Genomic DNA, 13,918 nt, shown 5'->3' with positions numbered 1-13,918 from the left:
CACATGATTCCAGGGCCTGTCCTGCCAGTGGAGGAACCCCACCCTGCACCCATCCTATCCCAGATCCTTATGGTTTATTGATTGAGGCTCCTGGAAATGTTTAGGGTGTATGTGCCAGAAATGGCACCAAAGTTGTCAGTTTAGTCAAGGCTAGCTCCAAGCAACATGATGAAGTAATTAAAGTGTGTTGGCAATCTCCTGGCACCATTGTTTTCCTCCAGTCTTTCCAGCAGCCATGCTTCCTCTCACTGTTGTTCTGATTCTTGCTTAATGGTTGCTAAGGCTTCTCTTTGCTTTTAGCACTAAATCTTAACTCCCTACCATGGATCAGCTCTGTCTACAACTCTGACCATTTCCCAGACCCCTTCCTCCCTGATGCTGCTAAGGATCTGGCTCCAGCTTTGCCAGCCTGCTTTTGTTCTTGTAGCACCCGAGCAGCCTCTCACCTTAAGACCTTCAGACCTGCAAGGGGCTCTCCTGCCATCATGACTGGATTCTTCTCATCCTTCCGGGCCCAGCTCACCTGCCACCTCCTCTGTGTGAGGCCTTTCCTGCCATCTTATTTATATAGAGTAGCATGACCCCCTTCCCCCAGTCCAGTCTGTATCAAACCGCCCTTTCTTTCTTTCACAGCACTTATCATATTTCACAGATTTTGAGACGTATAATTTTTTCAACTGAAATTTTAATTGAGATCATTATAGATTCACATGCAGTTGTAAAAAATAATACAGGGATCCCTTATAGGCTTTGCAGGTTCTCTCAATGGTAACAGTTTACAAAACTGGAGTATAGCATCACAACCAGGATATTGACATTGATACAATCTGTAGATCATATTCAGATTTCCCTATTTTACTTGTACTCTTTTCTGTTTGTATGTGGGCATGTTCTGACTTCTGTACAGTTCTCTTATATGTTCGTATGACCACCACCACAGTTGGGACGCTGAACTATACCATCATTGCAAAGGTCCCTTGTGTTGCTCTTTTATTATTTAAAAAAAAAATTTTATTAAAAAAATTTTTTTAATGTTTATTTTTAAAAAATTTTTTATTTAAAAAAATGTTTTAATGTTTATTTTTTGAGAGACAGAGCATGAGCATGAGCAGGGGAGGGGCAGAGAGAGAGGGAGTCACAGAATCTGAAGCAGGCACCGGGCTCTGACCTGTCAGCACAGAGCCAGACATGGGGCTTGAACTCACAGACCGTGAGATCATGACCTGAGGTGAAGTCGGACACTTAACCGACTGAGCCACCCAGGGGCCCCTTATGTTGCCCTTTAATAACCACAGCCATCTCTGCTGTGCACCTCTCCAGCCTCTTCCCATCCATCACTCCTCGCAACCAGTAATCTGTCCTCCATTAAAAATATTTTCTGACTTCAAAAATATTATATACCTAGAATGATGCAGTATAAAACCTTTGGGATTTGCTTTTTTCACTTAGTGTAATTCCCTGGAGAATCCAAGTTGTACCTGAATCAATAGGTTGTTTCTTTTTATTGCTGTGTTGTATTCAGGGGTACAGATGCACTACCTGTTTTTTAAGGACATCTGTGAAATCCCAGTTTTTGGCTATTACAAATAGGGCTGTTTTGAACATTTGTGTTTTTTTTTAATTTTATTTATTTTTTTAAATGTTTATTTATTTTTGAGACAGAGAGAGACAGAGCATGAATGGGGGAGGGTCAGAGAGAGAGGGAGATCCAGAATCCGAAGCAGGCTCCAGGCTCTGAGCTGTCAGCACAGAGCCCGACACGGGGCTCGAACCCACAAATCGTGAGATCATGACCTGAGCCGAAGTCGGACGCTTAACCGACTGAGCCACCCAGGCATCCCTGTTTTGAACATTTGTGTACAGACATTTATGTGAACGTAAGTGTTCATTTCTCTAGGATAATACCCCAAAGGTACAATTAATTGCTAGGTCAAATGGTAATTGCATATTTTGTTTTATATGAAACTGTCAGAAAACTTTTTCCAGGGTGGCTGCATCATTTACCTTCCCCCCCAGCAATGTGTGAATTATAAGACATAGTTTTTTTTTCTAATTTAAAAGGGGTGATTTTAAGCAGGATATATTTTTGTAAGGTTTTATTTTTAATTAATCTCCACACCCAACATGGGGCTTGAACTCACAACCCCTAGGCCAGGAGTCACACATTCCACCAACTGAGCCAGCCAGGCGCCCCAAGCAGGATGTATTCTTAACCATCAATTTTTAAAATCATTTTAACCATCAATTATATCTTAGCATTTCATTGTAATTTAACTAACAGGATTCTTTGTTGTTTTTTTTGGTGGTACCTTCAATATTGGTTTATTTTACGGTGTCTTCTTAGATTATCTCATTTATTGATTTGATTACTTGTCTTTCTCTTCCCATTAGAATGTAAATTTCAAGAAGGCAGGGACTCTGCCTATATTGTTCACTCTAGTTTCTCAAGGACTAGCACAGTCCCTTGGTACATAGAAGGTACTCAATAAATATTTGTTAAATTTAAGAACAAAATGCTAATGTTCGTATGTTATATAAAAGTACAGGTGTTAGGGGTGCCTGGGTGACTCAGTTCTAAGTGTCTGGCTCTTGATTTCGGCTCAGGTCATGATCTCACAGTTCATGGGGTTGAGCCCCACTTTGGGCTTTGTGCCCACAGCACGGAGCCTGCTTGGGATTGTCTCTCTCCCTCTCTCTCTACCCCTCCCCCACTTGCATGTGCTCTCTCTTTCTCAAAATAAATAAATAAACTTAAAAAAAAAAGTACAGGTGTTAGAACTCTCAATACTTTTTGTGTGCTCCCCCACCCCGGGTATCTGCATTTTAATAGAAGATACCTTTTAATAGAAGGATATGAAATCTAATTTTTTAAATAGAGGAAAGTATAGTGTTCTTAGGGAAGAAAAACCTCTTTCAGTTTGAGGCATTAGTTAACATATAACACATCAGAGGGAGGATTATGGGTCGTTCCTTTAAATACTTTAAGGACGTCTTGTCTTTTTTTAAATTAAAAAAAATTTTTTTTAGTGTTTATTTTTGAGAGAGAAAGAGAGACAGAGCATGAGTAGGGGAGGAGCAGAGAGAGAAGGAGACACCGAATCTGAAGCAGGCTCCAGGCTCCGAGCTGCCAGCACAGAGCCCGATGCTGGGCTTGAACTCACGAACCATGAGGTCATGACCTGAACCGAGGTCGGACACTCAACCCACTGAGCCACCCAGGCGTCCCAAGGGCATCTTATCTTTTTTTTTTTAAACATTTATTTATTTTTGAGACAGAGCATGAACAGGGGAGGGTCAGAGAAAGAGGGAGACACAGAATCTGAAACAGGCTCCAGGCTCTGAGCTGTCAGCACAGAGCCTGACGCGGGGCTTGAACCCACGGACTGTGAGATCATGACCTGAGCCGAAGTCGGACGCTTAACCGACTGAGCCACCCAGGCGCCCCAAGGACATCTTATCTTTTAATAAACAGTGCAAAGTATATAGAAACACAGGAAGTTTGAGCACTGAATGAGATGAAAAGGAAGTTAAAAGGGCTATAACTTTCAGTTATAAGATGAATAAGGTCTGAGAATCTAATGTATTACATGACTATAATTGATAACACTGTATTATATAATTAAAATTTGCTAAAAGTAGGACTTTTCACCAAAACGAAAAGGAAAAAAAAAGGACAAGGGATGCCTGGATGGGTCAGTAGGTTGAATGCCGCCTGACTTTTGATTTTGGCTCAGGTCATGATCTCATGGGTTCATGAGTTTGAGCTCCACATTGGGCTCTGTGCTGACAGTGAGGAGCCTGCTTGGGATTCTCTCTCTCTCCCTCCCTCTCGCTCTCTCTGCCCCTCCCCTGCTCTCTCTTTCCTTCTCTTTCAAAATAAATAAACTTAAAAAACAAAGGACAAAACTAAAATGTAGAGAGAATTGAGTCTATACATTTTCTTCATTGTTACACTTATTATTTTAGTAAATAAACCCAAACCTTTATATTTATTTTTTAGGGGAGGGGTGAGTAATAACAGAGGGAAAAATGCAAGAAGGCGGTAAATTCTCTATAAGTGAATATTCTTTAAAACATCAGTTTCAGAAGTTGAATTGTCCATCGGCATTCTTGTAGTAGGTGGCAGGATAGAGTTTTTGTTTTTGATTTTTTTTTTTTTTACTATGTCTTACAAACCTTAAAACTCAAAGCAAGTTTTCTGTGAGAGGCTTTTTCTTTTTAACTAAAGATTTTGCTTACTAAGAAACAAATTTAAAACTATGTATATTTCATCTTTGATTTTGTTAAGTATAGGTAGTGTTCAGTGAAATCATATATCCCAATTTTAGGTACTTAGTGTGCAGGGAAATTTCCCTTATGGGTTAATAGTAACCTCATTCAAAATATATTTCATATAGGAATATAGCCTATCCCTTGACTCTCCCCCTTTTCTTTTCTTTTTCTTTTATATTTTTTAAGGTTTTTTTTTTTTTTTTTTTTTTTGTAATCTTTGTACCCAGTGTGGGGCTCAAAGCCATGACCCGAGATCGAGAATCTCATGTTTTGCTCACTGAGCCAGCCAGGCGTCCCTTTCCCTTTTTTTTTTTTTTTTTTTTTTTAAAGACTTTATCTTGAGGGGTGCCTCAAGTCAGTTAAGCGTCCAACTTAGGCTCTGGTCATGATCTCACAGTTCGTGGATTCAAGCCCTGCGTCCAGCTCTGGATTCAAGCCCTGCGTCCAGCTCTGTGCTGACAGCTCGGAGCCTGTTTCAGATTCTGTGTCTCCCTCTTTCTCTGCCCCTCCCTGTTCACGCTCTGTCTCTGTCTCAAGAATAAATAAACATTAAAAAAACAATAATAATAATAATAAAAAGACTTTATCTTGAGCTTTTTGTGTTTATTAAAGAAGGACAGAGTAGATGTGTTATATCTCGTATGTTAGAATACAAATGTCCACTTGGGGTAACATTGCTTTACTTCATGTTCTTAGGTGCTGAGAACACTAGAAGTAGTTGAATGATTTGTTATTGGGTTTGTTTTCATATGTGTAGAATTAATATAGAAATATCAAACACCATTAAGTGCATTTTCCTAAAATATCTTTTTTCTTAACAGCTGATACAGAGCTCCTGCCGAGTGCTACACTTTTTCACTAGAAGTAAACGATTTTTTGCAGTCAGTATGTTCAGTTTCACAAACCAGCATGTTTCTTTGAGATTGGCCTGGATTTTACAGAACCTGGTTGAGGTAAGGAAAGATTGTGTGTGCCTGTGTATGTGTGCGTGTATGGACTACAGGAAAGACAAAATTAAAGGAATAAAGATAATAATTTGATTATTTCAGGGAAAATTAGGTGTCCACTACATATTGGGTTAGAATACAAGGAATCTTTACTCAGTTTTTTTTAAACCTTTTTATTGTGAGTCATAACACATAATAGAAAATGGAACAAAACTATACCACCCAGTGATACACTGTGAAGCAAACACCTGTGTAGCACTATTTAAATCAAGAAACAGAACATTATGAAACTGTGTATCAGATTTTCTTTCCACTTTTTTACTTATATGTTTCTTTCTTAACACTATCTTTTTGTTTTACCTGAATTTTTTTTGAATTTTGTATAAATGGAATCCGTGTTTATTTTTTTGTGTCTGACTCCCTTTGTTTAATATTATATTTATGAAATATACCCATATTGGGTGTAAATTAATTTTCTTACATTTTCATTGCTATTTAGTGTTCAATATATGATTATATCTCTATCTGTTTATCCCTTCTGTTCATGTACATTTGAGTTATTTCTAGTTTGGGGCAATTATGACTAATACTGTCTTTGAAGTACATATAAATGCATTTCTGTTACATCTATACATGGGAACGGAATTTTTAGGGCATGAATGGATATGTGTATCTTCACCTTTAGTGGATAATGTCAAAAAGTTTCCCACAGTTTTTGACAATTCACATACCCACTATCAGTCAATGAGAGGACTTCTTATTTCATTTACCATCATAATTGATAGTATCAGGTTTTTTTTTTTATTTTAGCCATTTTGGTACTTAAATAGTGCTCTCTCATTGTGATTTTAGACTGATAAAAAAGAAGATCCAACTGCATGCTGTCTATAGGAGAAACACTTTAGATTCAAAAATACAAATCAGTAAAAAGTAAAAGGATGGAAAAGATCTCTCATGCAAACAGCATCCATAAACTAAGTGGCTATGCTAATATCCAGCAAAATAGACTTAAAAAAAAATTTTTTTATTATGTTTCTTTATTTTTGAGAGGCAGAGAGAGACAGAGTGCAAGCAGGGGAAGGGCAGAGAGAGAGGAGGGACACAGAATCCAAAGCAGGCTCCAGGCTCTGAGCTGTCAGCAAAGAACCCGACGCGGGGCTCAAACTCACAAACCAGGAGATCATGACCTGAGCTGAAGTCGGGTGCTCAACCAACTGAGCCACCCAGGCACCCCAAAATAGACTTTAAAACAAAAAATGTTTATTAGAGATAAAGAAGGACATTTTGTAATGATAAGTCAATCCATCAGAAATATATAACAATTATAAACATATATGTATGTAGTAACAGTGCCTCAAACAAATGAAGCAAAAATTGACAGAATTGAAGAGGAAAATAGACAATTCAACAGTAATAGTTGGAGACTTCAACACTCCACTTTTAATAATGGATAAAACAGCTAGACAGAAGCTCAACAAAGAAATAGAAAACTTGGACAACAGTATAAGCTAACTAGACCTTTTATAGAGATCTCCAGTAACAACAGAATATACATTCTTAAGTGTACATGGAATGTTCTCCAGGATAGATCACATGCTACACCATAATACAAGCCTTAATACATTTAAAAGGACTGAAATTATACAAAATATTTCTCTGATAATGAATGAAATTAAACATAACAGATATGGGGCCCCTGGCTGGCCTAGTCGGTAGAGCATGTGACTCTTGATCTCAGGGTTGTGCGTTAAAGCCCCGCGTTGGGTGTAGATTACTTAAAAATAAAATCCTTATGGGGCGCCTGGGTGGCTCTGTTGGTTAAGTGTCTGACTCTTGGTTTTGGCTCAGGGCTTGATCTCACAGTTGGTGAGTTCAAGCCCCACATTGGGCTGTCTTCTGTCAGCGTGAAGCCTGCTTGGGAATCTCTGCCCCTCCCCTGCTCGTGCTTGCTCTCTTTCTCTCTTTCTCAAAATAAATAAATAAACGCTAAAATAAAATCAAATCCTTAAAAACATAATTAAACATAATTAGCAGAAAAATGTGGAGAGTTCAAAAATATATGGAAATCAAACAGTGTACTTTACACAAATTTTAACTTTTTTTTTTTTTTTTTTAATTTTTTGAGAGAGAGAGAGTGTGGGCAGGGGAGGGGCAGAGAGAGAGGGAGACGCAGAATCCAAAGCAGGCTCCAGGCTCTGAGCTGTCAGTCCAGAGTCCAATACAGGTCTCGAAACCATGAACGCATGATCATGACCTGAGCCGAAGTCAGACGCTCAACTGACTGAGCCACCCAGGTGCCCCCAAACAATGTACTTTTAAATAACCAGCAGGTAAAAGAAGAAATCCTAAGAGAAATTAGAAAATACTTTGAGATGAATGAAAATGAAAACATACCAAATTATGTGTTGCACCAAGATCAGTGTTTAAATAGAAATTAATAGCAAGACTATTATGTATAGGGACTATATATATTTTTTATTTTTTTAATTTTTAAAGTTTATGTATTTATTTTGAGAGTGGTGGGGGGAGGGAGAGAGAGAGAATCTCAAGCAGGCTCCACACTGTCAGCACAGAGCCTGATGCAGGGCTCAGTCTCAGAAACTGTGAGATCATGACCTAAGCTGAAATCAAAAGTTGGACACTCAGCAGACCGAGCCACCCAGGTTCCCCATGTATAGAGACTATATTAACAAAGCATCTAACATTGTACCTTAAGACACTGGCAAAAGATGGCAAACTGAACCCATAGGAGCAGAAGGGAAGAAATATAAAGACAGCGGTTTTTCCATGTCTTTTTGTGGCTTGGTAGTGCATTTCTTTTTGTCACTGATTAGTATTTCATGGCCTAGATTGTTACAGTTTGTTTATCCATTCACTTGTTGAAGGACACTGCTGGTTCTAATTTTTGGCACTTGTGAATAAAGTTGCTATAAACATTTTTGTGCAGGTTTTGTATGAACATAAATTTCAACCTATTTGGGTAAATACCTAGGTGTGCAATTGCTGGATCCAATGGTAAGACTATGTTTAGCTTTGTAAGAAAATGCCAATCTGTGTTCCAAAGTGACTGTACTGTTTTACACCCCTACCAACAGTGAAAGAGAGCGCCACATCCTTGCTGACATTTGATTCCAGTTTTGGATTTTAGCCATTCTACTAGGTGTGAAGTAGCGTCTCACTGGTTTCATTTGCAGTTCTTTAACGTAACAAGATGTTATAGAAATATGCCTTTTCCTTTTAAACATTGACAAGGACTTCTAGGATATATTGACTAGGCAGGGCTCTAACTTATGAGCTGTGAGATCATGATCTAAGCTGAAGTTAGATGCTTAACCTACGGAGCCACCCAGGCCCCCCTTCTAAGACTATTATTAGTGGATGTTAAATTTATTAAATACATTTTCTGCACCTATTGTCTAAGAGTGGCAACCTACTTGAGGTTTGTAGGGTGTCTTGAGTTTATCCCTTGGTATCTTCTGTTGCTTTTAAAAATTTCACAGCCATTATTTTCAAAAGGCATTTCTAGTCCGTTCTCTTTATCTCCTTTCCTTCTAGAAAATTTGATTATATGCATGTTAGACCTTCTCATTAAATCCCGTTTGTCTCTCACTCTTTCATATTTTCCATTCTTTTGTCTCTTTGTACTTCATTCTGGATATTTTCTTCTAACCTCTCTCTCATATCTATTCTCTCTTACATTGCTTCTAATGTGCTGTTAAAACCCATCCATTAAGTTCTTAATTTTTTAGTTCTAGAACTTTTTTCTTTACATAATTAGCATGGTATTTTAAAGTCCATGACTATTCTAGTATGTGTAGCCCTATGGACTCTGTCTTTCTCTCTCTTTTATTTTCATGTTCTCTTGTTTCCTCAGATGCCTGATTATTTCATTTCTTTTAAATTTAAAATACTTTATGGATGTATGATTAACATACAAAAAGCTGAACATATTTAATATATACAACTTGATGAGTTCGGTGAGCCTAGTTACTTATTTGTATGTATGTGTATGTATATCAGCTAGACATAGTATTTGGAAAATTGTGTGTAGAAATTATGAGAGCCTTAACATAGCATTTTCTTGCTCTGGATAAGATTTATATGTCTTCCATTTTTCTAGACACCAGGATTACCTCAATCCAGTTTAGTGACTGAGATGATTTAAAACTGAGTTTCAGTTCCTGTGAAAACCTGTCTTTCTGGTTTACTCTTATTCACAGAGTAGAGGCATTTGGAGTCTTCTCCCAAAGCATGGAGAGTTGACCTTGATCCTCCTACCTTGGGAAGCCCTAATATCAACTCTGTCTTCATAGCCTTATATCGACCTACTACCTATCAGAGGACTGGGCTCTCAAACATTTTTTGAATGAACAGATGAATTTACTACTTGCCAGGCATTGTTGCTACTCACTGAAATACAGATTAACCTTTGTCTAATCTGGAACAAATTTTAGAATCACAATTTCTAAATTTATTTTTTTATTTTTTATTTTTTTTAAATTTATTTTTGGGACAGAGAGAGACAGAGCATGAACGGGGGAGGGGCAGAGAGAGAGGGGAGACACAGAATCGGAAACAGGCTCCAGGCTCCGAGCCATCAGCCCAGAGCCCGACGCCGGGCTTGAACTCACGGACCGCGAGATCGTGACCTGGCTGAAGTCGGATGCTTAACCGACTGCGCCACCTAGGCGCCCCCACAATTTCTAAATTTAAAGAGAGTTTGAAATAAAGTAATATTACTTTAGGCACTCCATACTTAAGTTTTACAAAACTTGAATCTTCAAAATACTTGTTACAAACAATCTACAAGTGACTTCTTTTTTTGGAATTTATGTCATTTTCATTTTATTGATCCTTTCTACTCTTAACATATAATCCATCCTTAAGTGTATTCATTTGTCATTCTTTTTATCTCATTTATTTAGGATGCATTTTTTTAAACATCTGTTATATGCCAGGAACCCTCCTAGGTGTTGCGCTTATAAATATGAATGCAATTTAGTTCCTGCTCTTAAGTAGCTTAGGCTCTAGTAGGGAAGTAATGACGTTCTGAGATAATGGCCACACAGAATATAGCCATTGGATGACAAGTTTGGCAAAGCCAGGAAATGGTAGTCTTGATGGATAAATAAGAGAGACGTGGTAAAGTGTGATGTAGGGCACTGTTTCTACTATGTTAATAATATCTTGAAAAGAAATAATATCTTGGGGGCACCTGGCTGGCTCATTTGGAAGAGCATGAGATGCTTGATCTCAGGGTCGTGAGTTCGAGCCCCATGTTGGGCATAGAGCCTCTTTAAAAAATAGTAATAATGATATTTCAACAAGCATTTCATTTTCTCTATTAGCTATTTTAAAGAGCTTTTGATACTTTTGTTTCCTGTGGCATGCTTTACACTAAGGGTTAGCAGATTTTTTCTGTAACATGCCAGTTAGTGATAATTTAAACTTTGAAGGCCATGAGGTTTCTGTCATAACTACTCTGCTATTGTAGTGTGAAAACAGCCATAGATGATACATAAACAGGTGAGCATGGCTGTGTTCCAGTAAAATTTTATCTGTGGACACTGAAATTTGAATGTCATGTACTTTCCATATGTCACAAAGTATTCTTTAAAAAAAAAACAATTATAATATTTAAAAACCATTCTTAACTTGCTGTACAGAGTTAAGCAATGGGTTGGATTTGAACTGTGGTCATAGTGTACCATCCCCTGTTTTAGACCTCTTATAGTTAAACATATTCTTATGTTTAAAAAAAATGTGTGTGTGTGTGTATATATATATATATATATATATATATACTCTTGTGATGAACAAACAAAGTTTGTTTATTCATCACAAAAATACATGCTTCATGTGAAATTAAAGCCTTTTATACCTTATAGTAATTGCTTAGAACTGTTTGGTGTATATTTTAAAAATAGTTTCTTTATGTATATATTCATTCCTTTAAAATTTTTTCTTTTTTTTTTTCTTTTTTTTCTTTTCTTTTTTTTTTTTTTTTTTTATAGAGAGAGCATGAGCAGGGGAGAGGGGCAGAGGGAGAGAGAGAGAGAATCCCAATGCAGGGCTTGATCTCACAAACCATGAGATCAGGATCTGGGCTGAAACCAAGAGTCACATGCTCAACTGACTGAGCCACCCAGGCACCCCTGTATATATTCATTCTTATAAAAAAAAAAAGGGATTATATTGTATTTACTCTTTGGCCTTTAATTGTGTACTTAATAATGTAACCGTTTTTTTTTATTTTTTTTAATGTTTATTTATTTTTGGCAGAGAGAGAGAGAGAGACAGAGCATGAGTGGGGGAGGGGCAGAGAGAGAGGGAGACACAGAATCTGAAACAGGCTTCAGGCTCTGAGCTGTCAGCACAGAGCCCGTCGTGGGGCTCGAACTCACAGACAGTGAGATCATGACCTGAGCCGAAGTCGGACACTTACCTGACCGAGCCACCCAGGCGCCCCAATAATTTAACTGTTTTGAGTCAGTTTTGTGCCATTGTGTTTTCAAGGTGCAAAAGGCAGTTGAAGAAGATAATTGCTGCTTTGGGACTATTGATACCTGGTTGTTACACAAGCTCACAAAAGGTAAAGATGATCTGATAGATCTGTCTCCAGTGACTGAAATTTTTTTTTTACTTATTTACTTTTTTTTAATAATTTATTGTCAAGTTAGCTAACATACAGTGTATACAGTGTAGTTTTGGCTTCGAGAGTAGATTCCCATGATTTGAAATTTTTTTAATGTTTGTTTATTGTGGGTGAGCAAGCTGGGGAGGGGCAGAGAGAGAGAAGGAGAGAGAGAATCCCAAGCAAGCTCCGAACTGTCAATGCAGAGCCTGATGTGAGGCTCAAACTCAGAAACCATGACATCATGACCTGAGCTGAAATCAAGAGTCAGATGCTTTATCAACTGAGCCACCCAAGGATTCCACCTCTCCCCCACAACAAGTAACTGAAATTTGACTTCTAGAAATGACAGAAATGATTCACCTAAAAAAAATAGAGGTGACTTTTTTTCCTTCCTGTATCCCAAATACATTGCTTTTTGGTACCCCAGTAACTCCATGCAATAGTAAAGTTACCTTAATTTTGAATTTGTAAGAGGATGATTTTTATTTTTTATTTTTTTAATGTTTTATTTATTTTTGAGAGAGAGAGAGAGAGAGCACAAGCAGGGGAGGTGCAGAGAGAGAGGGGGACAGAGGATCAGAAGCAGGTTCCATGCTGACAGCAGCCAGCCTGATGTGGGGCTCAAACTCATAAACCACAAGATCATGACCTGAGCCAAAGTCGGACGCTCAAATGACTGAGCCACCGGGGCACCCCAAGGAGGGTGATATTTAAATTGCAATGAACCCTCAAATAGAAGGTGGAGGAACAGTCTTAATTTCAAAAGTGGTAAGATGAGTTCAATACCAGATGTGCCACTTTGCAGCTGAGTCACTCTAGGCAATCACGTTGCATCTTTGAACCCCTTTGCTCATCCTGAAGCTGGGGATCATGATGTGACAATGTATTTGAAAGTACTTTTGTAAACTCTAAAAGTTCAAAAAGATTAAGTGGGAAATTCCTTTGGAGACCTTGTACTGGAAATAGACATTTTGGAATGATTTTGAGGCCAAAGGTCTAATTTATAAACTAGGGATAGTTGTTGATTGACACCATCAGATAATATATTATTTTCAATGTAAATTTAGGTGCTGAATTTGCCACGGATTTTTCAAATGCCAGTGCAACTGGGCTATTTGACCCTTTTAAGGTAAGGGTTTTTTCCCTTCCTTTTCAATCACTAATTGTTGTATCATTTAGCTTGGATTCTGATGATATATTTTTATACTCAGATGTGTTGGAGTGGGCTCCTGACCTCCCTGCTTTCAATACCACTGTCTCTCCTGCCTCCTGTGAGGGATACAAGGTATTAATGGACATTGGATACAGAAACCAGCAAAATTTTGCTTTAGTAGGGAAAGCATTTTATTATTTGTTTGAGATGCTTGTGTCTCCATTATATAATTTTTTGGCCTATGTGAAAATCAATTTGCCAAATTTTAGAATTAATATTTTTAGAGCTATAACTGACTTTTTAATTAATTGTATTTGAAGCCACCATTTCGGATCAGTGGATGAAGAGATATTTGGTGTGCCTATACCAGTAGTGGCCTTGGTAAGTAGAAAACTTGGGGGTTTCTCCATGTAGAGTATAAACTAATATATATGAATAGTTGGGATTAGATTTAAGAGACATAGAAGGTCCTTGCAGAATAAAATTAAAGTGGTTTTTTTTCTTTTTAAGTTAAAGTGCCCTGGATATAATCAGAAGTATTTTTTTGTATTCTGGAAAGGGTATCACTGGGCCTTATGTGAAAGCACTTTATAATCTTTCCTTACTTCTATATGTATTGCTTTTTATAAAACTGTTAATTTTTTTTTATATGTTGTATTCTGAGTAACGTGTGGTTTATATTGGATACTCTGAGACAAAAAACAGGGATAGGGCCAATGCTTAGTTGTATTTGATACAGTGTAACCAAACAGTGACAAGACAATTTAAAGAAGAATGTTGTATTTAGGTTGTATGAAACCCTTAGCCAGCATGTACCAGTAAAGAAACTGTGGGAGAGAGAAAAATTAGCTGTTTCAGGTTTTTGAGGATTTTCTTGATTGTACTCTTTCTGTCTGGATGAAAGAGCTA

At 37.6% G+C, this 13,918-nt stretch overlaps 1 protein-coding gene across 5 annotated transcripts in view; it reads left to right on the top strand.

Annotated features, from left to right (window-relative positions):
- GK5 (glycerol kinase 5) overlaps positions 1–13,918 on the top strand; it is an 82,787-nt gene that overhangs the window by 24,950 nt on the left and 43,919 nt on the right. For all 5 annotated transcript variants that reach the window (XM_047875713.1, XM_047875715.1, XM_047875714.1 and 2 more), the window contains exons 5-9: positions 5,094–5,225; positions 11,736–11,811; positions 12,924–12,985; positions 13,068–13,141; positions 13,330–13,390. In XM_047875713.1, coding sequence (XP_047731669.1) covers positions 5,094–5,225; positions 11,736–11,811; positions 12,924–12,985; positions 13,068–13,141; positions 13,330–13,390 — 405 coding nt within the window. The remainder of the gene's footprint in view (positions 1–5,093; positions 5,226–11,735; positions 11,812–12,923; positions 12,986–13,067; positions 13,142–13,329; positions 13,391–13,918) is intronic.

The sequence above is a fragment of the Prionailurus viverrinus genome, chromosome C2 (genome assembly GCF_022837055.1).
Source record: "Prionailurus viverrinus isolate Anna chromosome C2, UM_Priviv_1.0, whole genome shotgun sequence".
NCBI classification, from domain to species: Eukaryota; Metazoa; Chordata; class Mammalia; order Carnivora; family Felidae; genus Prionailurus; species Prionailurus viverrinus.
Note: the sequence above shows the minus strand (reverse complement) of the source record. Positions and strands in the feature narration are given on the sequence as shown.